The sequence below is a fragment of the Periplaneta americana genome, chromosome 14, assembly GCF_040183065.1.
Source record: "Periplaneta americana isolate PAMFEO1 chromosome 14, P.americana_PAMFEO1_priV1, whole genome shotgun sequence".
NCBI classification, from domain to species: Eukaryota; Metazoa; Arthropoda; class Insecta; order Blattodea; family Blattidae; genus Periplaneta; species Periplaneta americana.
Genome location: NC_091130.1, coordinates 72,318,542 through 72,344,706, shown reverse-complemented (window position 1 = coordinate 72,344,706; position 26,165 = coordinate 72,318,542). Strand labels below are relative to the sequence as shown.

At 34.7% G+C, this 26,165-nt stretch overlaps 1 protein-coding gene across 3 annotated transcripts in view; it reads left to right on the top strand.

Moving 5' to 3' along the window:
- HBS1 (translation elongation factor EF-1alpha (GTPase) HBS1) overlaps window positions 1-26,165 on the top strand; it is a 116,336-nt gene that overhangs the window by 8,713 nt on the left and 81,458 nt on the right. For all 3 annotated transcript variants that reach the window (XM_069845577.1, XM_069845576.1, XM_069845575.1), the window contains exons 3-4: window positions 927-1,256; window positions 23,936-23,977. In XM_069845577.1, coding sequence (XP_069701678.1) covers window positions 927-1,256; window positions 23,936-23,977 — 372 coding nt within the window. The remainder of the gene's footprint in view (window positions 1-926; window positions 1,257-23,935; window positions 23,978-26,165) is intronic.

The following is a 26,165-nucleotide window of genomic DNA, read 5'->3' as shown; positions in this document are numbered from 1 at the left end:
TTTTCTTGTGCATTATTTGAAGTGTAAGATAATTCAATTTCAGTGATTTAAAAAATCTGATGTTTATAAACCTGTTTTCCAGACTTCAAAATATTAAAAATAGGAATAGTGTAGATTCTATTATTCATTATGTGAGGGGGAAAATAATATATTATGTAATTAATTAAATATTTTTCAATGACCATGTTTAATATTACAGTTTCGGAGTAAACCTCTTTTTGAATTAATTTCAATAAGAAAATATTGTACACAGAGTTCTGATTTTGCGTATAGTATCATAAATTTAATATTTAATGGAAGAACGTTGTAACATTTGTAAGTATTCCAAGGTTGTAGTTCATAGTAGATTATTGTTATAGGAGACAGCTGCTACAATTGCTATGGAAACCACAACCCTTTTGTAGTTGGGAGTGACCTTGACAAGACTGCCCTTGGTGAACATATTCCTCACTGGCAGTGTTGCAACTTGTTCACATCATTCTGTGGCTTAAAATTAGTGGTTTTTAAATTAAATTTACACAAAAAGTGTTCACGATATGGAGATACGCCAGAGGAATAAACAATACTTTATTACATTTTCTATCAATATGGACGAACATTACGATCCTACTCACAATAGTTACTGAATAAGAGGGTATTAAACATTTGGGATAAAACATTTTTTTCTGAGATAACTATGAACTTTCCACCAATATGGTATTACACTTTTTTTTTTTTTTTTACATACAACATGAGCTATTCACTCTGAAATGCTGCAGGTTTATTTCACTTCCACCCTGTATATGGTACAAAGTTTTGGCTCAAAACAGCCCGAGAATGTTTTGAATTATCACATCACCAGGAAAGCTTCAGTAGTTATTTTAAAGTTTTGGCTGTTTATTTAATTGGCACATTCTTACATTTCACGTAAATTTAACTTGTTTCAGCTGCCCAGTTCATGTTTGATCGTACAAAACAACCCCAGATGTCAGCCTTCTTCAGTGAAGAGAATGACATTGCAGAGGAAGATGAGTCTAACGTAGATGGATCTAAGGATTTTTCACGTCGTGATTCTGATAACTATCAGCGACCTGGACTCAGTGAGGAGGATGATGCTCGACTACGATCGTGTCTTGATGAGATACGAAATGTTATTGGAGACTCTGTGCCGGAACACATTCTTATAGACACAGTTCTCAAGAATGACTTCAATTTCAACAAGGCTCTGGATGCCGTACTCAGCAATGCAGCAAACACTGTAGACAAAACAGCAGCAGGTGAACAGATTCAGTCATCTTGTTTGATTCATGTTGGCGGGCTATTTTGTACTTGTTAGATGTACTGTTTCTTCTCTGAAACTTTCAGAAATGCATTACTAACAATTGTAACATCTACATAATTTATTTCACCTTAATGAAAATTTTTTACTCATAGTTTTTTTTAAACTTACATATTGAAGAGAATGAGCAAGTGGTAAGATAAAAAAGTAAAAATTATTAAATTACTGTGCCTTGTAGTGGAGTTAATGTGCTTTTGGGTCACCTGACAGGGACAGAACTGCGACTTAACAGCTTAGCAATAAACAAGAGAGGTTTCTTTCTCACTTTCACAATTGGCAGTATTATTCCATTCTACTTATTGCTGTTGGGAACTAGTTTTTCTCCACTTATGTGTTAGCTATTGAACACAGCACTGATAAATTATCTTACATTCATTGTTTGACTTCTTAAGATAATTAACCCCTGGTTCTTTTGCTGTAAATTGAATATAGAATTGTTATCCAACATGGAAGGCTTACATTTCGACATTTTCACCATTTATATCACCTGAGTATTATGACTGAATATCCAAACATGTTGTTGTTGTTGTTGTTATCTAATGCCGGGCTTTGGCAACGAATCCATTAGCGTTCTTGCTCTCCAATATTTCTCTATGGTGGATCCATCAGGTAGAACTTCACAGGTTAGAATATTCAAACATAAGGAACCCTATTTCACCCATATGTTTATTAGGGTTATAGATTTAATATTTCAAGTACACAATTGAATATCTGAATTGACAAACACCTGAAGTCCAGAATTGACCAAACCTGACATATGTTGTGTTTCACATATGTAGGCCTTTGCTATCATCCTTCAGAAAAAAAAAAGAATATCCCAAGTTCGACTCTAAGCCTGTGTTTTTGAATCCTACAAATATTTATATCAGTACTATTTTATTGTCCACTGCTATGAAGTAACATCACGTATGACGTGAAACTGCAATAGTAGAGGTTTTTCCTCTCAACCCATTATGAGCAAATGCTGGGTAACTCTAAGTGCTGGATCCTGAACTCATCACACTAGCATTATCACCTTCGTATCACTCAAACACTAGTTGCAGTTGATATCAATCAATCTTTTTAATGTATTCAGCTGTTTGCTGACAACATAAAGTCCATTATAGTCTATTCAGTTTTTGTTTTTCATGAGAAATGAGGGGTTTTTGATCGGTTAGATTCAGTTGATAAAGCATCGTAAAATAACCACCTAAAAATAATACTTTTCTATTGCAACCCTGTGTAGTTTTCTTAAGGTACAGTCACACGTCATTACTTTTGCAATGTTGCAGTACAAAATGCTGCACAACTTTTGTACTGCTATGTGTGAACAAAGGTGCAACCTTACTTACTTACAAATGGCTTTTAAGGAACCCACAGGTTCATTGCCGCCCTCACATAAGCTGCCATCGGTCCCTATCCTGTGCAAGATTAATCCAGTCTTTATCATCATATCCCACCTCCCTCAAATCCATTTTAATATTTATCCTCCCACCTACGTCTCGGCCTCCCCAAAGGTCTTTTTCCCTCTGGTTTCCCAACTAACACTTTATATGTATTTCTCGTTTGCCCATATGTGCTACGTGCCCTGCCCATCTCAGACGTCTGGATTTAATGTTCCTAATTATATCAGGTGAAGAATATAATGCATACAGTTTTGCGTTGTGTAACTTTCTCCATTCTCCTGTAACTTCAGCCCTCTTAGCCCCAATAATAATATTGATTTCAGTTTTTTGAATCATACAAATAAAACTATTTTAATGGGAGACTTTAATGCACATTCAGGACTATGGGGATACACAGACACTAATATTGCAGGAAAGAAAATTGAGGAATTATTAAATATAAAAAATTTGAAGTTAATATGTGAAGCAGGTCAAGAAGCAACATATTTAAACCATACAAGTAGCAACACAAATCCAGACCACCTTATTGCATCTTTTAATATTGCCGATAGAGTAACTCGAGATGTGATGGGAACAGCGGGATCAGACCATAAAGCAGTCGTTGCAGTCATTAAAATAAATAATATATGCACAAACAAAACTATAAAAAAAGCCTGGAATTTTCAAAAAGCTAACTGGAAAGAATATGAAAACGTACTATCAAGCTAGCTAAATTATGTGTGTACTCAAAATCTATAAACAACACAAGCTTATTTGCAAAACTATTTTACAAACTGCAAAAAAGTGCATTCTGCATGGGAAAACCAAATGTTATAACCCTTTTTGGTCGAAAGAATTACAACAGTTGAAGAATGAATGGGATGAAGCAAGGAAAAAGGCAGAAGAAGAACAAACCAGGAACTTTATATTAAATTGAAAAAATAAGGCTGCAAATTTCAAAAGAAATTTAATAGATGCAAAAAGAAACACATAGGCCTATAATAAGTTTACAGAAAAATTAGATTATAGAAAAGATGGGGAAAAAAAAAGCATATAATTATATATCTGGGATTGAAAGACAAAGCTACACAAAACAATCTATGCTGTATAAAAATAAAAGGGTCACAGAAGATTGAAAAATAACATCCATTTTTAGCACAACTTTTGCATCAAACAAAACTTCAAAAGATCCCGAAAGAACAAAAACTATTAAAATTGGACATTAAGAAATATAAAAAACTTGAAAAATCTCAACTAAAATTGAATGATAAAATTTTCCATGATTTCTGCTACAAAGAACTAGAGATAGCAATACATAAAAAAGCCAAGAACCAAAAAGCTCCTGGACACAATAAAATCCACCCAGAATTTATCAAACATCTGGGAAAAAAAAACCAAAAACACTTTATTACAATTTTATAATCATATTTGGAGGTCTTCAGTCCCAGCTGACTGGAAGAAAGCAATCATCATCCCAATACCAAAACCAGGCAAACCTACAGAAAATATAAGTAGCTACAGACTCATATCCTTAACAAGTCACTTAGCCAAGATAATGAAGGCATGATATCAGCCAGACTGAATTGGTACCTAGAAACAAACAATCTGTTATCGTCATCCCAAACAGGATTCTGAAAACATCATTCAAGAAATGAACAAGCGATTTTATTGAGTGAAGATATAAAGTCAGTTTTTAATAGAAGTGAAGATACAGTAGCGGTGTTTGTGGACTTTAAGTAGCATATGACAATGTCTGGAGATATAAATTAATCAGCAAACTCCAGAAATTGGGAGTCAAATCAAACATGTTACGATGGATATCGGAGTTCATAATCCAAAGGTTCTGTGCCACCACATATGGAACTGCTAGTTATAAATTCAAGCAGACTCGCCTTGGTTTACCACAAGGAGCAGTATTAAGCACAATGCTCCTTAATGTTTGTGTAAATGACCTTCCACAAACACTTGAAAAATCTTGCTGATGCTCTGGTTATTTGGGATTCTCCCCCCCCCCCCCCCCCAAAAATAAAAAATTGGATCACCTACAAGAAAATATACAAAAATGGTGTATAGAAAACCTAATGGAAGTAAATAAGGAAAAAACTAAATACCAAGACTTTTCCCTAAAAAAAAAAAAAAACCAACAGAAGTAAAACTCTATTACAGAAAAGGCCAAGATAATAAGTTACACAGTACAGATAATGCAAAATACCTAGGAATCATTTCTGATAAGAAACTTACATGGAAGAATCAAATAACATGTATAACTGAGAAAGCAGTAAAAAGATTCAAATTATTAAAAAGACTAGCAGGAACAAAGTGGAGTAGCTCCATAAAAACATTAAATGCAACATACAATATGTATATCAAGCCAGTTTTTAAATATTGTGATGAAATACTAACAACAGCATCCAACTCAAAAACCTTCTCGAAGATACACAGAACCAAGCTCTCCAACTAATAACTGGTGCAGCTAAAAGTACTCCAATAGATGCCTTAAGAATTGTTACGTCCAACAAACCACTAATTCTAGAATTACAAACACAGGCCGTGTTACTGTATGAGAAACTACTGAGATTACCGAACCACAATAAATGGAATAAATATTTAGACAGCAAATAATTCCTAAAAACTCAAGCTGGAATTCTGAAAGAAACCTACAAACTAAAAAAAATGCTAGACATTCCCAAAGAAAAAGAAAATATAATAAACAATTACAGTCCAGTAGAAAACCTTGAAATACAGTATTATTTAGACCTAAATGAAACTTTCAGTAAAAAAGATACAAATTCAGAAATAGCAAAATTCATCACACTAGAAACACTGAATACAAAATACCCAGTAAATGACTAGACTCATGTTTATGCAGGTGAATCCCTCTTTGATGATGAAAAAGGGGCTGGAATAGGAGGAACATGTAAATTATTTTCTTTCTGCAGAAGTGTTGGAACTAATACCACAAATTTTAATGGTGAGATTGAAGCAGTACACACATTAATACAGAATATCTTTAACTGGATAAATAAACACAATAATTTTGTAATATTATCAGACTCCAAAGCTGCTATTCGAGTTATAGCATGCACCAGCTACCCTAAAATGCAAAAAAATTAAAGAAATACATGCCATGATTCGACAAATTCAAAATCTGAAGAAAAACAGTGCATATACTGTGGAATCCCAGCCACCAAGTCACTCAATTGAGTGCACTCCTTTATAATGGCAGTTGACTTTATGTCAACATATATGTTGAACATGGAGTAAGGCCACAAAGGGAAAAACACTAGAGGGAAATTCGATCTGGTCCTGTGGATTGAACTTTGGCATAGCCCAGTGTTTAGAGCACTTGGTACGTAGAACCAGGGACCCAGATTTGATTCCTGATGCCAGAGCGAATTTTTCTCCTGTAGTAATAAATGTTCAGACTTGTTACGGTCAAACACTTGCATAAAATCAGAGTATTTGCATCGCCAAATTGCCTTTTGTGTTCAAAGGAAGAAGAAATGGATGAGAGACATTCATTAATATAGTTTAACATTTAAGGACCCCATCTCTAAATATTGGGAGGCGAGAAGAAGAATGACATTATTGTCAAATCCAGAGCATTAGATACATACCTGAAAAGTAGCAGCTGCATGCAGTTTAAAAGTAGTATCGTGTGAACAGGGATCTCAGGGTTGCAGCCACAACGTTTTTGATATTGGTTTGGTTGCAAACATTGTTACCATTCATATGTGCTAATGATACTTTATGTTTACTTATATTTTAATGTTTGATGTGATGAAAATAACTTATCTGTAGGCAACACATTTTCGTTCCCAAACAAGTTAGGAAAGTTATCAGTTAGTATATCCTGAAGCTTCAGGGTTAAAACTCTAACCCTAAATACTTATGTCAGGACGCTACGAAAGGTAAAACCTAGTTTATTACATAATAATGGAGCATGACAACTGTAAGTGGGATTGTTACTAAATTGGTATGGTCTGTCCAGCTACTTTTTAACCACATAAATGCACTAACACTGCGAAAATAGCACTGTACAAAATATTAGTGCTACATAAGACGGAAAATATAATTAGATCGATGATAATACTGAACTAGTATATGAGCCATTGAGAGCAGAAGTGGTGTAAGTCAAAAATGGATAATGAGGGTTAAAGTAAACATTCTGTAAAATACAGCGCAAAGTAGCAAATAATATTCAATTTATTTAAACTATTAGTAGTCACTGGATAGCATGAAGGACATATTAATTGCTACTTTGCACTGTATTTTACAGAATTTTTACTTTAAACCTCATTACCCAATTTTGACTTACACCACTTCCGCTCTGAACAGCTCATATAGCCTATACAATACCAGGTGTTTCAAAATGAATATCGGGGTTTTAAGGCTTTGTAGTATTCATTACATTTAACGTACAATTATAAATAATACATGAAATGAAAGAGCAACTCAAACAGTTTTGTATGCACATGCATTGTTTCCTCTGTCTGCCATTAGAAAGCATGTTGAACGAGTGAGAGAGTCTTTCACGTGCATCCCCAAGAAATCTGTTTGGAAGGCTAGTTGTGAATTAGCAATTCCAGTGACATCTGTGTTGAGAATTTTAAGGAGACGCGTATGGAAGTACGTGATTGGTTAAACGACGTTGACTGCTGGATTGGCCAAAAGGGGCTGAGCTCGTTTCACATGGCCTCCTCGTTCACCAGATATTACGCCATGCGATTTTTACCTTTGGAGATTCATGAAGGATCGTGTGTATGTACCTACGTTACCAGCTGACCTACCAAACTTAAGACAGAGGATTGAAGCAGTTGTTGCAACAATTACTGCAGACACACTGATCAAGATTGGGAAAGAACTCGCTTATCGACTCGATGTGTGACGAATGGTGCTCACATTGAGCACTTGTAGCAAAATTGTTAGAGTTGCTCTTTCATTTACTGTATTATTTATAATTGTATGTTAAATGTAATAAATACTACAAAACCTTAAAACCCTGATATTCATTTTTGAAACACCCAGTATATTATTTTATAGAACGTAATAGTAAACTTGATACACATTAACTGTATATACTCTATAAATACTATATATACAATTAATTGATTTAACAAAATCAGCGTCATTACAGTAAACAAAATTATATATTCTTAGATTATGAAATTCATATCTTTCACCATAACTGTCAGTAAAAATTTGTTTAAGCTAAGAATATGTTCTTCCTATGTCACAAGACATTACAGGGGCACAATTATAATAACAGAAATCAATATACAAAGTTAACAATATTTATATTTTACACAATATAGGGTGGACCACTCGAATGTACCTAATTTCAATTGTATGTGACTGGTAAATGGTTGAAGATAGAAACCTACAGTAACGTTTATATGAAAGGAAAACTCAACAAGTTTCGATATGCACATCACCGTTTCTATGTGAACTCCAGTTGTCACTGTGACAATATTGAGGCGATGAACGATTTTTTGTCAAGCACATTGGAGCATGTCTTCTGGAATGCTCATGCCTCTATGTTGCGCTTCCGAAGATCATGAAGGTATCTGACTGGGGTGGCGTACACTTTATCTTTGACGTAGCCCCAGAGAAAGAAATCGAGTGGTGTTAAATCCGGAGATCTTGGGGGCCAAGCGACCGGTTCTCCCCTACCAATCCAACGGCCAGGGAACATGTTCTCTAAAGTCGTACTAACGTCATTGAACCAGTGTGGAGGAGCGCCATCTTGCTGGAAAAGGATGTTATGTTAGGCTGCAGATGTTCAATTTGTGGAAAGAAGAACTTCTCCAGCATGTCAAGATATGTGGTACCACACACAGTTTTCTCGGCGAAGAAAAATGGTCCAATGACCTGCTTCTGTGACAAACCGCACCACACCATGATCTGCGGACAGAATCCAGATGTCTTTGTGAGACACCATTTGCCACACGATGCCCACTGACAGTGGACAATTCGTTGCAATGTTGATTTTGGTACTTAAAGTTCCTGCGAAGCTCTTCTGAATGACTTTCGCGGGCTTCGCTCATACATGGCTTGAACATTTGCAACCATTTCGTCGGATGTTCTACGACCCCACCATGCTTCTTTAACACCGATCCTGTAGCTAAAAATGTATCGTGCCACTTCTTAATGCTTTTAGCAGTTGGAGCATCATGGTTAAACTCTTGCCGATACTCCCTTTCAACTCTAACTATTGATTTAAACTCCGCATACCACAACACAGTTTGCGCTTTCATCTGCGGTGTCGCCATTTTGACAATCGATACAATCTACAAAAAGAAACCGTGTCTGCACACCATCTAATGACAGGATTCGAAACTTGTTGAGTTTTTCCTTTCATATAAACATTACCGCAAGGTTCTATCTTCAACCGTTCACCAGTCACATACAATTGAAATTAGGTACATTCGAGCGGTCCACTCTGTATATACAAAATACAGATCAAAATGAAATATAATGTAACATAAATTAAAATATTAACACAGAAGTCTGAATGAAAATGCAATTTACTCAGTATTAGAATCAGATCACAATTTAGTCATAATTTGGTGTTTTACATAAACAACATTGATGATGTAGTGCCTGTATTGTACTATGATTCTTAGTATATGCATATCTGCTTATGCATCCACATAACGTAATAAATGTATCAGAAGAAACTACTCGATCTGCTGTACGTTTGGAAACACAAATGCGCTGCCTGCGTATGTGTAACAGTAAGAGCACAGCGCAGTCAGAGTACATTTGCTCGTGATATATAATTCATTTTTTTAATTTTCCATAGCGTAGTTTCAAGCAGGAGGGTTGCCAACATTGCTTTGAGAATATGCTATTGGTTATCATTGAAGTACATAGATGTTTTTTCTAATAGCTGTATAATAAAAATATCAATTTGTGAATCCTAATTAGGACAAAAAAATAAATAATGAACTTGTTTGAACAAAGAGAATGCCTGTGGAATTTGCGAATGACAATTCCCAGAACAAAAAGTAAAAGGCTTTAGCAGGAATTGCTAGTGCAATGAAAATTTCAGAAGATGATGATAAAAATAATGCTCTCTCTTCGGGACCAATACAATAAAGATGGGTTAAAAAATAATAATCTTCCTAATACTAGCAAGAAATTTGTATATTACAACATAGGGCCTATTCATCTCCTCCATCATAGTTCCTGGAGATCGTACTTCAAATTGTTCTGCATTTCTATTCTTTCATCAACAATTGGCTTGCTTCTGACAAAAGACAGTCCATTCAAAAGAAACCAAATGACTTGGAAATGTACAAAAACTTGTCCAGATATGTTCAAACACTTTTAACAAGAGCCAAAACAGGTCACATTGTCACACAGTAAATTGTACCTGCACTGATTTCACCTTTCTGATACTCTTAATTGTCTGTGGTGTAATAATCATGATGAAGATCTGGAACACATTCTTCTATAAGGTCCATTCATAAGCCACAAAAGAAGTAAATTGAAATCATCAGTACCAGGTGCAAAAGAGACAACGCTGCAGTATATGTAGACTACAGCTCAACTCTGGCCACTAGCAACAGGCATCTATGGCTATAATGAACACTGATCAAAATACCCCTCATTTCTCATGAAAAACAAGAACTGCAAAGACTATAGTGGACTTTATGTTGTCAGCAAACAGTTGGATACATTAAGAAGATTGATTGATTTGTTCCAGCATTGCCTACTTTTTTAAGTTTAACGTTTTATTCTCAATTTTATAATTAAAAGAAGTGATAAGTAAGCTGTCACTTTGAGTTTTATAATCTGAAACTCTAATGCGAACATAACCACAAAATGTACTGAAGAATCAATACGGAGATGCAAAGCTGCAGCTAAACTGAGGTTGCGAAAGTAGCACCTTGTGTGTGAACAGACTCGCAACCTCCCGTCACAACTTTTGCAGTGCTTGGGTTGCGCAACATGAAAGTAACATGCAGCGCACTACTTTTGGCTTCTGTGTGAACACAACGCGCAACTTTTGCTGCTGCAGTAGAAAAGTTTCACAGCAAAAGAAGTGATGTTTGGCAATACCTTTGCTCTCCTGAACAATTTACTTCATTGGACTTGAGATGTTTGTCAATTCAGGTCTTTAATTACATTATTGATGTAAACTAATGATGTGTAAGGTTTATACAAACATGTATTCATGTTTTTTTTTTCCCCGCATTTCTCCACAATTTTGTGGTTCTCCATCATGCTCTCAGAGGGTATTTTTGCTGGGGCTGATACTTCCACAAATAGTGACAGTATTGCGTCTATTATGGTAGATATGATGAAGTATTTGAGGAATGATGGTGAAGGGGAATGAGGTGGGTTGTGATCTTTTACATTAGTATTATTCCAGCATTCCCCCCCCCCCTCCCCGTGAGACTTGAAAATCAAGAAAGCTCAAGTCAGGATAGTCTGCTCCTAGGTTCGAACCCCAAGCCTTTCGAATACAGGGCGAGGATCATAATTATTACTCATTACTCATCATCAGGGAAAGGATTTATATGTAAATACATATTTACTTATAAAGCTAATATAATTTATATTTTGCATTATCTTTATGTTTCACAATGTGTAGGGTTGAAAAATCCTACTTTTATTTTCCATATTTTTCCATATTTTAGAGTTTAGTACATATTTTCGTTAATTTCCATATATTTTCCATATTTCATATAAAACAGTCCATATTATATTAGGTTTAACAATAAAACAAAACAAAATTCCATTAACTTTTAAAAATACATTTCAACAATAGAGATTTAAACACATGTTCAGTAATCCCTTTAACATCAGAGTTATTTGAAAATTAGCAGTCCTATCAACAATGGGAAAGTGAGTTACAAAACTGTATTAATTTAATTTAAAATTTTTAACAGACTTCAGTTGTGCAGCTCAACAGTTAAATGCCAGTCAGAGTACACATAGGTTCAGTTTTGTAAATCATACTATAAAGACGGTAAATATGCCAAAAGTACGTCATTCAGTCAATTTAAAATCAAAACTAACAAGTTACATTTCAGAATTTAAAGAAGATGGTTTATCAACTGACAATAAAATATTATTTTGTAATTTGTGTCAGTGTGCAGTATCATCTACACAAAAGTTCCTGGTGCAACAACACATTACAACTAGTAAACATCAGGCCAACAAACAACTAAATTCCAAGCAGAGACAATTGTTTTTAACACAACCAACAACATCGAATGTAAGATCTGAGTTTAACATCGACCTGTGCCGTTCTCTCATCTCTGCTGATATTCCTCTCTACAAACTAAAGAATAAGGTCTTCAGGGAATTCCTTGAAAAATATACTCAACATACAATCCCGGATGAGTCAACACTTAGGAAGACGTATGCTCCATCCATCTACGATGAGACAATACAGAAGATAAGAGATGAAATTAAAGATAGTTCAATTTGGGTTTCCATTGATGAGACTCCCGACAAAGAAGGTAGACTTGTTGGTAATGTAGTTATCGGTTTGTTAAGTGAACAATATTCTGAACGAATTCTTTTACATTGTGATGTTCTAGAAAAGTGCAATAACAAAACTATAGTTAAACTGTTCAACGAAGCTATGGGTATCCTGTGGCCAAAGGGTATTATGTACGATAATGTGTTATTCTTTATTAGCGATGCTGCCCCTTATATGGTCAAAGCTGGACAAGCATTATCTGTTGTATATCCTAAATTGACTCATTTTACTTGTGTGGCGCATGCATTTCATCGTGTGGCAGAAGTGGTCAGAGACAATTTCCCTAAAGTAGATTTGTTGATTTCATCAGTGAAAAAAGTATTTCTCAAAGCTCCCAGTAGAGTTAACGTGTTGAAAGAAATGTACCCTGAAATTCCATTGCCACCAAAGCCAATTTTAACTAGATGGGGTACATGGCTAGAAGCAGTTGAATATTATGCCGAACATATAGACTCTATTAACAATGTTCTCCTTGCATTGGACTCTGAAGATGCAGTCTCAATTGATACTGCGAAAACAGTTACCTGTGACATAAGTGTGAAGAATGACTTAGCTCACATTCAGCATACATTTTCATGCATCATAAAAACGCTCAAAAGTCTCCAAAATAGGCACCTTTCACTATCTGAAAGTTTTGAAATTATAAATAGTACTGTGGAACAACTGAATCGTGGTAGAGGTAAAGTTGCAGATGCAGTAAGAGCTAAGGTGGACACTGTACTTTCAAAAAACCCTGGATATGAAGAACTACAAAAGGTTGTTGCTGTGATGAGTGGTGAATCAACAGTGAAGATTAACTTGGACTTATCCCCAGCAGACATTGTGAAATTGAATTATGTACCAGTTACTTCTTGTGACGTCGAACGCTCTTTTAGTCAGTATAAATCTATCCTCAGAGACAATAGAAGAAGATTCACTTTTCAGCACTTGAAAGAAATGTTTGTAACCTATTGTTATGGTAACAGACAATAAAAATTGTGTTTTGTTGAAACTACATTGGAAGATAAGGTACGTCCATTATATTTTTTGTTTAGTTTGATTAAAATGTACCAATATTTAACGTACATAGTCATTTTTTTATAATTTTAAGTCCATATTTAATTCTATATTTTGGTAAAAATCCATATTTAATTCCATATTTTGGTAAAAATAACTACATATATATTTACATATTTCATATATTTTTAGTCCATATAAATCCGTTCCCTGCTCATCATGTATTTGTAATTTATATCGTAAAACAGCTTCTACTATTATCTCTGACACAAAAACAAAGAACACTCAAACAAAAGATGTGTAACAGTTTGATCTTTACCTCCATTCTGATTAAGGTTCTGGCAGATATGTACGGTACATCTATTATCAAGCAGTACATCTCACTTGATATGTGTCAGAGGAACAATTGTTTGTGTACATCTTGATTAGTGTAATATATTACTAATCAGTGATGTATGCAATGAAAGGGGAAAGAAACTGGCACACTACCTCATTATCTCCTGGCTTAGTTGTCTCATGAGTGATGCCTTATTCTTGTCACTTATGCGGTTCCAACCTGTTCTTCTGACATTTGACTAAAGAACAACTCAGTTTGAATTATCATGAATATTAAATACTAGCCATTCCCGTGCGCTTCGCTGCACTTGTTAGAAATAAATATTGACTTAAATCTAAATACAGTTTTGTAATTACTTAGTGAATAATAGCTTTTTGTATGTTGTAAGTTGTTTGCTTCTGAATCATTTTGAAAGTTGTATTTAAAACTATGAATTTAACTGTTATTATCATGCAATACTTTCTGGATTTGTTCAGTCAGTTTTGCTTTTAAAATTGATATTATATTAGACCTAATAGACAATTGGTCAGCGTCTGGAAAGAAATATACTTGTAAGAACTGAAGGCTTGTACTCTTAGCTAGAAGATGATGTCCAATTAAATGATAAACCTATGCTTGAACTTCAGCCTAAATGATTATGTAGAATTGACTTTATGTATTTCTTTTGTACCAAACAATGCCACTTGGAATAAGGTGTTGTACTGTTTTATATTATTTAAAAAGTGTGTTGGTAACATATGTACTCTGATAAATAAGGTTTCAATTGGTTCTGGGAGGTCTTGAAGCTCAGGAGGAACAACTTTTACAACAGCTCAAATAATCCATTTAGCTCATTACCCCTTTTTGCATTGCATTTATTGTATAGTTTATTCATTTTACACATTTTAACACAATTCAAATGAGCATAGTTAATATTTGGATTATAAAATAATGGAATGCTAAGCTAACTTATTATTACTGCATACTAAATCAATACACTCTCGTTCGTTAATTCTCTGAGATGAAAGTGAATGTGGTACATAAATATTATTTTAAGAAACACAGGAAACAAATATGGATAAATTATGAGTGCTGGAACACTATTTCTTAACACTTTGTAAAATAACTCAGCTCCAGTGAACTCAGCGGTATAATATGGCATGTGTTATATTTTTGGTCCAGGGTAAATACTCATCTTTAAGACAACACACTTAAAAATACTATTATGTTCTGTGAACAAAAAGAAACTGAAGTGTATAAAATTAGAGTAGTTTATGGGGACTAAATAAAGTTTAAATAATTAAGTAATATAATATTGTGACAGGATATCAAGTTTTCTGTGTATAAGAATCTATTTTAATCTTACCTGTCCTTGATTCATTCAGGAGTTACCGTAATAGCATATAGCATTATGTCCATCTAGAGACCACACTTTCAAATGGTGATATAATAATTATGCAAATTGGTTAAGTAACTTCTGAGATTACTTCATACAAACACACAAACATTCTTTGTATGTTAATATTGATAAACATTTATAAATTCCCATCATAAAATAATTATATACGTATAAAATAGTTTTAAATAAATAGCTTCCGTTTGTTGTCATGCAAAGCCCCTTATAGACGAAGTCATTTGTTTTCATTTTATTATAGTCTGTTAGTCTGAAGTGGGTGATGATAAAACGCATTGTTATTATAAAACTCGTGTATCTCTTTAATTATCAGTCCTATCAAAATTTTGCATAGAATAAAACTTATCGGAAATTATTTTTGAAGAAACTTTTGTTACGTAATACTTTTCATAAAAATCAATAATAAGTGAGATATTTCGATTTATTTATTTCATGCCCCCTTATAACATCCCTTTTAAATAAAGCATTTTCAATGCCATATGGCCTAAAATCTAAGTAAGAACAAACTTAACCCTTCTCTGGGCAACCAGGGTCCATTTGAAATTTCATGACTTTGTTAATTTCTGTGTTTTTTATATCTAGGGAGAAGAAAAATAATGTAGTATTTTGCACAAATGTTCTAGAGCACTATTACTTCTTTAAAGTCTTAACCGGGCATGCAGGGTCTACTATATTGTATTGGCTTTTCTCACTTCGTAACGAGGTTTCACTCTTTCAAACCATTCAGTGATAATCTGACGGCAATGGAATGTTGGAAAAATTATTTCCGAACCTCAACAACAATGACATTAAAAAAAATGGACCAATTATGCGTTATAATAAATATAAATAAGTCAGTATGAAGTTATGCTACTCATAATACGGTGTAGTTTATAATAGAAAGAGTGACTGAATGTCTTACCTTTACATTATTTTTATGAGGGAGTAATTATTATGGAAAAGCCGAAGAAAGTCAAAGAAACAAAGGTACGGTTTTTAGATGTTACAGTATATTTGAATGCATCTTAGTTATGCTGTTATACTGAAGAGATGTAATTAGGTCAAATATTCTGACAGACTCAGCGTAAGTACTTGTGTGAAGAATCCATTCAGGATTTGCTTAGAGAACCTGACCTAGGAAAAGACTATTCTAGCTACGAGCCAGATGATAACGCTGATAATAGCAAATTTGATCATCAGAGTGAAGCATCAGAAGTTAGTAATCATCATTTAGAGCCACAATATGACCCTGAATCCCCTGATGATGAGGAACTATCTATCAATGAGAAAAGCAGTTATCACCAATGTGATCCACAAGAGGTTAGTGTCGACCGTCTAGAACTAGGATATGGGGGGAAGCATTCGTTCAAACTGCTAATTTCTTTGATACAGATGGCACCACGTGGAACTCTCAGCCTTTTCCGATAGGCCGAGCTAGGGCTCACAATATTATCAAAGGGTCAATAAATAAATTCACTCTTTCATCTGGGAAATCTATTGATGCCTTCAATCTTTATACTGATTCAGTTATAAGTGACATAGTTAGATAAACAATCAAGAGGCTGAGCAGCTGTATTTAGAAAGAAATGTTGCACATCCATGGAAGTGTTGTAACGACACTGAATTGCGGCCATTTTTCGGTCTACTAGTAACTGCAGGACACCTCAAAGCAAATTACACTAATTATGACATTCCGTGGAACAGCTTGTATGGTGTTTCAGTATTTAGAGCGACCATGGGTCTCAAGAAATTCAAATCTTTGTTAGCGTTTATTTGCTTTGATGACAAAACAACAAGATCCATTTGCCGTGAGAAGGATAAGTTTGCTCTGATCGTAGATGTCTGGGAAAATGTGAATTCAAATTTTGAAAAAAATATTAGGCCTATATTCCTTGATGAGCAACTTATTCCATTCCGTGGTAAATGTCCTTTCAAGGAATACATGCTATCAAAACCTGACAGATATGGCATGAAAGTATGGTGGGCTTGTGACTCCAAACCAGTGGCGTCTCCTGGGGGTGTGCGGGTCGTGCGCCAACGCCCAAATAAAATTAGGAAATTATGGTATTATTCTTTTAATCCGTATAAAGTACATTACATCAGTGTTTTTCTTTAATAATGATTATTAACGCTTCACCTGAACTGCTACTGCTATCTATCGTCTAGCGGCCTAGCCTAGCAGTATGAAACGCGCTAAACTTTGCCATGGCGTTGCAACGAGTTACTTGCTGAACCCTCGCTGTAAGAGACTCATTGCGCATGCGCCCTCTCACACTCTCCCTCGTCTTTTAGCTCCTCACGACGTTGAAATTACTTCCAACACCACACGCCAGTACCGGCATGAGCAGCTATCGCTGATGTTGCGTATGTTGCGGTATATATCGTTTTAAGATGGCTAGTGAAAGCGTTGTACAAAAACTATTACATAGTCCTTTTTCATCGCTTCCTTACGCACAGAAAAAACAAGTTATTGACAGCGGCAGACCATGTCCTAATTTAATAATATCAACGTCTGTAAAGGGCAAATGTGGTGCTACTGGAACTGGAAGGGGGTTCGAGAGACATTTTCGTAAAGAGCTATATGAGATTTCAAACTGGCTTTGCGGCTGTGATGTAGTGAACAGATTTTATTGTTGGACATGTTTGTTATTCTCAACAAAGAAAACTGTTTGGAATCAGCAAGGGTATGGTGATTTAAATCACCTCAATACTGCTGTGAAGAAACATGGTGAGTCAGAAATTCATCTCGCTAGTTTTTTAACGTTCAACAGATTTATTGCATCCCCTACTAGAATTGATGTTCTTCTGGATTCTCAACGAAAGGTTGAAATAGAACTGCATAACGAAAAAGTAAAAAAGAACAGGGAAATATTAAAGAGATTGATTAATGCTGTTTGCTATTTAGCGAAACAGGAACAGTCATTTCGAGGCCACGAGGAAAGTTCAGAATCTATAAACAAAGGTAATTACGTGGAATTTCTTCTTGCAAGTGCAGAGTTCGATTCACCATTGAAAGAACATTTACTAACGTCTACAGTTTTCCGCGGTACTTCGGCAAGCATTCAAAATGATTTAATCAATTCAGTAGCCGATGTTCTGAGAGATGAAATCTACAACGAAATTCAGAATACGGATTTTGTGGCTATTATGCTTGATGAAACATCAGACATAAGCAATAAGTCACAGTTATCAACAGTATTTCGTTATTTTTCAGTTTCACAGAAGAAAGTAGTAGAATGGTTTCTTGGGTTTCGTGACGTGAGCGCTGACAGAACTGCAGCAGCTCTTTTTGATCATGTCAATGAAATAATAGAACAATATAACTGTGGGGAAAAACTAGTCGCTCAAACATATGACGGCGCTGCCGTGATGAGTAGTCACCTCAATGGACTTCAAAGCAAAGTTCTGGAAAAATATCCTAAAGCTCTCTTTACGCACTGCTATGCTCATGTTATGAACCTAGTACTTCAACAATCATTAGAATGTAACAAGGACCTAAAAGTATTTTTTTCCGGTCTTAAATCACTGCCTACATTTTTTTCTCATTCTAAGAGGTTACATGAGCTTTCAGCATTCATGTCCCGAAAGCTACCATCATTGTCTAATACCCGATGGAATTTTACCTCTAGACTTATCCATACAGTCAGTGAGAACAGAGAAGCATTGATAATGTTCTTTGAACATGTTAAGGAAAGTGGAAACTTTGATCATATAACTGCAATGACCGCAAATGGATTTTGTAGCTTCCTCAAGGATTTCCAGAACATATTTTTAATAAAGGTTCTATCTAACCTACTTGCTTTTTTGGATGTTTTGTTCACTATACTCCAGTCAAAAAATGTTGATATTTTGTATGCCAGTACTAAAATTACAGCATTTCAACAGCAGCTGCAAAAGGAAAGAGAGAATTTCGAAGCAGTGTGGTCTTCTATTCATGACACTGTGGAAGATGAAGAGGTGATTGAAGTAAAAAAGAGGAGATTGAACACTGAGTCACAGCGAGATTATTTCAAGCGACTTTATTTCGAAATCATTGATAATGTTAGCAACCAGTTAACAATTAGATTTGCATCATTTGAAAAGCTACAGTATTTTAATTTGATAAATCCAACAAAAATGGCCCACTTCAATAAAAGAGAAAACTTCCCAAATGATTTATTAAATAGAGTGCAAAATATTTATGGCAGTGTTTTCAATGTAAGCAAACTCCAGAATGAACTTCACGTATGGTATGCTTCTAATGAAGGGACGGACAAAACGCCAATTCAAATTGTAAATTATCTATTGGACATGAATTTAATGAGTGGATTTACGGAAATATACAAATTAGCATTGCTGATCTCTACAATTCCTTGCACTACGTCATCTGTGGAGAGGTCATTCTCATCATTGAAGAGGATCCACACCTACTGCCGCTCCACTCAAACACACAACCGGATGACTAACTTAAGCCTTATCTCAATCGAGAAGGAATTACTTGCCAGCTTACGAGAGGACAAATCCAGGTTCTACGAAGCAGTAATCAAGAAATTCTTGCAGAAGGAAAGGAGAGTGGATTTCGAATTCAAATAACTGTGAGTAACGAGACAGCTTCAGTGCTTTTGGTTTTCAATTAATTATACTTATATGTTGTTTAGATTTATCTTAATCGATGTTTACTCTGTCAGCTTGATTCAGTTTTACTGATGTTTAAAAAATTTATGCTAATTACCTTTATGAATGACTTTCCTATTATTTGTTCACAAAAAAATATGAGGGAATGTGTAAAGGTTAATAGAGTATGTTTTATTTAATTTTTTTCTTTGCCAACGCCTTAAGATCAAAGTCAGGAGACGCCACTGCTCCAAACTAAATGGTCTGCCATATACCAGAAGAGAAAACTGTGTAAGAGCACACTCTGGATTAGGTCGAAGGGTTGTAGAAACATTGTCTTATCAAAGAACAAACAGAAATGTATCTTGCAATAACTACTTTACTGACAAAGAACTCGCTGAGAATCTCCTCAGTAATGGTCTCACCTTAGTTGGAACAGTACGCAATATATATATATATATATATTCATCTGTCCTAAGTTTCAGCCAAATAAAAGACGGCCAGAGTGTTCATCCATCTTCGGAATTACAAAAAATGTAACATTGGTTTCAATGTACCAAAACCAAATAAGGCAGTTGTTGTTCTTTCTGCAATGCACCACATACAAACCATTTCGGAAGAAGAAAAGAAACCACAAATTATTCTTCACTGTAACAGCACAAAAGGAGATATTGACACACTCGATCAACTAGTGAATGCACATGCGTGCAAGAGACGCACAAATCGCTGGCCATTTCCATTTTTATGAATCTTTTAGATGTATGTGGAATTGCTGCATTTGTTGTGTGGATGAACCTTCATGCTTCGTGGAATCTTGAAAAACAAAAAAATAGGAGGTTGTTCCTTGTAACTGTTGCTGAAAGTCTCATCCAACCTCAAATTGAAAGAAGACCTAGAGTAGGACTTCAGAAAAAACTGTAATGACCATTGCTCCTTTCACGCCAAGAGCTAGTAGGCCTCTCCATCAACTGCACCCCAACCACAGGAGAGCACTAAGAGGTGCCATATGTACCAGTATGAAAAAAAGTCGCAAACAAAAACAATTGTGGCCAATCTGTGTGTAATGAGCACAGTGAAGTGACCAGTGTTTGTAAAAACTGTAAGAATGATGATGAGTAATGACGTGTGAGAGTGAGTGGCGATGTGTGAGCATGTGAGAGTGAGTGACGATGTGTGAGCGTGTGAGAGTGGTGACGTGTGAGTGTGTGAGAGTAATGATATGTGGGAGTGTGTGTAACTAATGCATGTGTGCTACAAATGAGAAAATCTAAAATTTGTGTAAATGTGTGTGGGTTTTACGACGAAAGTAAAAAAAATTGTAGATCGTACACTAAACATGTTTCTTTTATCGCATGAAAAACCTACTAAAATTATATCATTTATGTATATTATCATGGATACATTGGTCACTATAATAATATCATTATTAATGAATATTAATATTGTGTATAATAAAATGATTTTCCTCTCTCAATGTATTAAAATGGCATGTGGGTCCGACGGACCCTCCTTGCCCATCAACGTTACAAAAGTAGGTTGCCCGGAGAAGGGTTAATTTATACTCCAATTTTCATATATAAATCGGTTCAGCCATTATCGTGTGAAAAGGTAACAACATCTAGACAGACAGACGTACAAACAAAAATTTCATAAAAGCTATTTTTGGACTCAGGAAGGTTAAGTATACGTGTTGGCACCAATTATTTTTGAAAAAGCGAAAATTACCAGAAACATTACAAATTTATTATTAGTACAGATTATAAGATTTTCGCCAAAGTTCCCATGTTCCGTTAAACTGTTTTAGTATGAAATTTAGAATTGTATATTTGCTAGTTTTTTGCAGTATATCCCTTATCACTCTCACTCTGTTCACATTGGTTCCAGTTATCAATAACTTTCTCTCTTAATGCTTAATAAGTGTGAAGGTTAGAATCAGTAGCCATTGTCTCCTATTCTTTATCACCTGAACAATATGACTGATGAGAAAATGGTCTTGTACATGGCACAACTCTATTCGCATTGCTGTACAACTACTGTTGTCACACCAGGAGAAGGCGGCTGAAGTACTTAGACGGGGCGGAGGGGAAACAGTCGCGCATGCGCACCGCGCTGTTCACTGCAATATTCCTGTTTCACAAACATCTACTGCACATGTCTATGAGTCTTTGCGACTTTGTGATAATAATAGTGAGGTTTTTACTGTAGTGTTTTATTAGTTTCAACAAGACAATTGTTTTCAGTATACCACAAATCTTGTATTGCTTTAGTTATCCTTTGCTTTTCGTGTTAATAGTGTTGATAATAATATATTCAATAGAATTTATGTTATTATACACTGTTATTTAGGTTTATAGCAGTTTTTTGTTTATTGTAAATATGTTGACAAATATGAAACAAGGATTGACAATCTATAGTGAAGAAAGGAATATTGTTAGAAGTGCAAAATAATTCTGTGATGAAGAAAAAGAACAACAGTGCCTTTGCATTCCTCTTACGAAACCTACAGCAAAGGTAGAAAAGTACTCTAATCTATCCACAAGAACAATACAGCGTATAAGGAATGAAATGAAAGACTGCATAGAAGAAAGTGCGTTGTCAACACCTGAGGGAGAAAAAAAATGTAAACGTCCAGACTACCGAAACGCAAATATAGATGACTTCGACGGGAGATTGACAAAAAAGATATAATTGAGAATTTTTATTTGAAAAAGAAAGAGAGCCACCGGCGTAGCTCAGGAGGTAGCGCATTTGCCTGCTGATCTGCAATTGTGCTCGGGAGTGAGTTCGACTACCTGGTTGGGTTTTTTCCGAGGTTTTCCCAAGCGGAAGGCGAATGTCAGGTAATCTATGGCGTATCCTTGGTTTCATTTCGCCAAATACCATCTCGCCATCATCAATTCAATCGACACTGAAGAAGCTAGTCGTTAAATAACAAGTAAAAAAATAGTATCAAGCTGCAACAAATGTCCACCCTTTTACAAGAGAAAATTGATTTGAATGAAAGACAACATTAAGACGAATACTGAAGAAAAAGGATTTCAGGTGGAAGAAGTGTGCAGCAAAAAAAATTGAGGAAAACACTGTAAATTAGAATATGTGAAGATATCTACAGCAAATAAGAAAGCTTAGCAAAGTGGAAAAACCGATTTTGTATCTGGACGAAATGCAGATAGATAGGCCTACCAATTTAACGTTTTCCAAGTTCTGGCACGATAAAAATGTTACGGAAGTTTTGACTACCGTAAATGTGTCCAGAACACTCATTGTTGTTCATCAGGATGGGGCGGTGGGGCTAATGGCTTTGTTGAGAGATTCGAATTAATATACACGGCTGGAACATAATCAGACGATTATCATGGACAGATCATACTCCAGAAATTTAAAAAAATGTGATAATGATAGTCATAGCGACAGCACCGAAGATGCCGAATCTTTTATGTCTGACTCCGTTCCCGTGTAGCCAAGTAAGTAGACGAAGTTTTCAGGTCAGAGTGTAGCGTAAAGTTCCCCCTTCCCGCCTATCTACTCCCCGCGCCAACTCGTAGCGCGAAGACAGTATTAAGGTTTTAGTGATGAGCATTTGGGTCCAGTATACTGTAAAACTTCTTTTATACGTTTCACACTTACGTTGTTTTTCTGAAGTTTCAGTAAAATTCCTTTCCATGTTAATTTATTTCGGTTATACATTTTAAATCAATTCTGCTCGAAATTGGGTTCACTGTGAAAATGTAAAAATACAGCACATTTCATTGTTAAGATGTGACCCACTTTGAAATTCATGGTAATTTGAAGCTGCCGATGCTTGCCTCCAGCAGTCTTATGTCCTTTTACGAACAGTTAAACATTTTGTGACACACCATGATGTAACTGAACAAATTATGAAAGCATTATCACAATTTGAGGGCATGATTTATTCCTTAGAATAACAGACGTGTATGTTTGCTTTTTTTTTTTATATATATATATACCTTGTTAAATGAAAATTACCGGGAAGAACAAGGTAAGTCAAGGCCGTAAAATTTTCTGGATTGGAGTTTGAAATGTAATACCTCAACCATCTTTGGTTCTAAGTAAAAGGAGCTAAGATTTTCTACAAATAATCTTACTTTCTTCAAGAACATGTGTTATAAATTTGAGTAGGCCTACTGTATTATGGACTTAAAGGTGGCTTAACTGTGAAGTTATAAATTTCTCTTGTGAAAATGTTACTATATTGACTTAACTCGTTCTCCTCATGTAGTCTTCAAATTCTATTTCATTTTATACATTTTTCTCACTTATGCGTTTTTTCTTCACACCCTAAAAAACAAATAAATGAAGTTTTACTGTATTTGTATTTGCAATATTAGCGGAACAGATAAAAATACAATGAAAAATAGCCCAATTCTATTAATTTCTTGCTTTCTCATTGTAAGAAGTGTAATAATATTGTTTTATTCTCTTCTCTGTTTTGCAGGTGCCCCGAAACCACAACGAGAGAGGCGGAATAGAGATCGAGGTAAGAATTTAATACATGATGAAATTTGTGAATTATTTAAAAAGTACCAGTATATGGTTATTGGAAAGTCAGGGCACTTTTGAAGTCACTGAAACTTTGTTAATGAGGTGGTCTACATTAAAATAAACTGCCATTATCATTCATAAGAGAATTAATTTATGTAAAAATACATCTAGATTACTATAGAATTCAAGTGTACTGGCCATTTTGTTCTGCAGTAATTAATAACCACTCTTCCAAGCTTCCTTTCTTTCTCAAGCCAATTAGAGCTCTAAATATTCTCAGGACTTTGCAGATTCTGTGTTGCATTCATAGTAACACGGAATCATTTTGCGTCTGCAAAGACAAACTGGAAATAACTTCTCGAAAAAAACGCAATAAGGTGTGCAGAAGAATAGGATGTTCAGCTTTAATTGTTACATATCGAAATAAATGTTGCTAACACAGCTGAAATGAAACATTTGATGAGTAAGGACACCATAAAATGGTGAATAAAATACATCAAAGTCGGTAAATAAAACTACTGTAATTCAGAAAAAAGAAAGTTGTTACCAATATCTTTATTTGTAAATTGTGATAAAAGTCAGTATTTAAACATGTAAATCGTGAAGAAAAAGTTTTTAATTTAAACATGGAAATCACTCTATTGTTCATAGCATTCAGTAGAATTTTAATAATTTGGTTTTGTCATTAGCACAGCATACTTCCATTCAAATTTAACCTTGAGAGAATTTCTGCTGGCGGAAAAACGACAACTTTGTCGAGCAAACCAGTATTAATAAGGTCATTTACATATGGAGAAAAGTGTCATGTGAATATCAGAAACATTACGGTTATGTTCATTTGCTCACTATAACAGGTTGCTTGGCTGCTGAATTATCAAAATACATTATTCCTTAGTCTTCGTTGTGTATTCTTGCTGACAGTGTGGTAAAAATATGTTTTACACATTTCTTCTTATTGTTGTAGTCAGTGTGTAACAAACCTTTTCATTGGACATGCACAACACACAGACTTTCATTTTTCACAGCTGAGCAACTATCCATTCCACATGAAACGTGGAAGACTGACCCATTAATTTCGTACTATGTTGAATGTTTCATTGTCGAAAATAAAATAATAGACTTTCATGACTGATGAATGTATGATTCAGTGATATTCGAAAAACAAATCGTATTTAATGCAAAAAAATTGTCAAATTCGCAAAAAATGGGTCAAAGAGCAAAATTCGCGGACAAATTGCGATTGGAAAATGTGTCTACAGAACGTATCTTGTTCATACCTATAAAAATTGTAACTTTATGATCATTTATCAGAAATTCATGAAAAAATCATTCAAGAAAATTTAGTGTCCCTATTGATTGAGATATCATAATTTCATTAATAGTTAAGACTTTGACTTTCATACTTATTTTGTTACCGAATGTAAATTGATAAGAGATAAATTTTTTACAATTTCAGTGTATACATTTATTTCAGTTTTGTAGATTACCATTTAAAATAGGTATATATTTTTTTAAATGGTAACCCTATTTTTCGAATATGAACCTATAAGAACCTAATCAGAACTTCTGAGAGTAAAAACTTATATTGACGTTAAATGTCTACATTTCGAACTACCAACTCGGAAAATGTTTAATATTTTGTGTAAGATGAAATTTCTGAAGTTGTTTATAAGGGCAGCAGCATCTCTTTCGTTATTGCATCAGTCGATTGATGGCAGATTCCAAATAATGTGTATAAATAGAAATGATGATTTCAAATTCTGATAAGATAAATAGTCTGCCATGCACTTGCTATACGAGGGAGATTATTAATAAAAAGCTGGCTACATTATTAATAATAATGTGTGTGACAGGCTATGGCAAAGCAAGACCTAAAACTTTTGAACTTAATTACTTACCAAGAATAGACGTTTCACTCAATCCAAGTGATTTCATAAATCCCCTGTCACTTTTTTATTTCTCATACCATTGTTTTATTATTTCTATTTGCATAACAATAACCGATTATTTGAGTTTAAGAGGCCAATATTTAACCAAATGCACGCATTTCTGTATAAAGTGCACGAATGTGTTATAAAACTCTGCAGACTTGGATATTTTGTTCACTATATCCGAGGTTCACTAAATCCGAAGTGTCTCTCCCCCCTAATCTTAAATGACAGGAATGAATGAAATTTTTAATA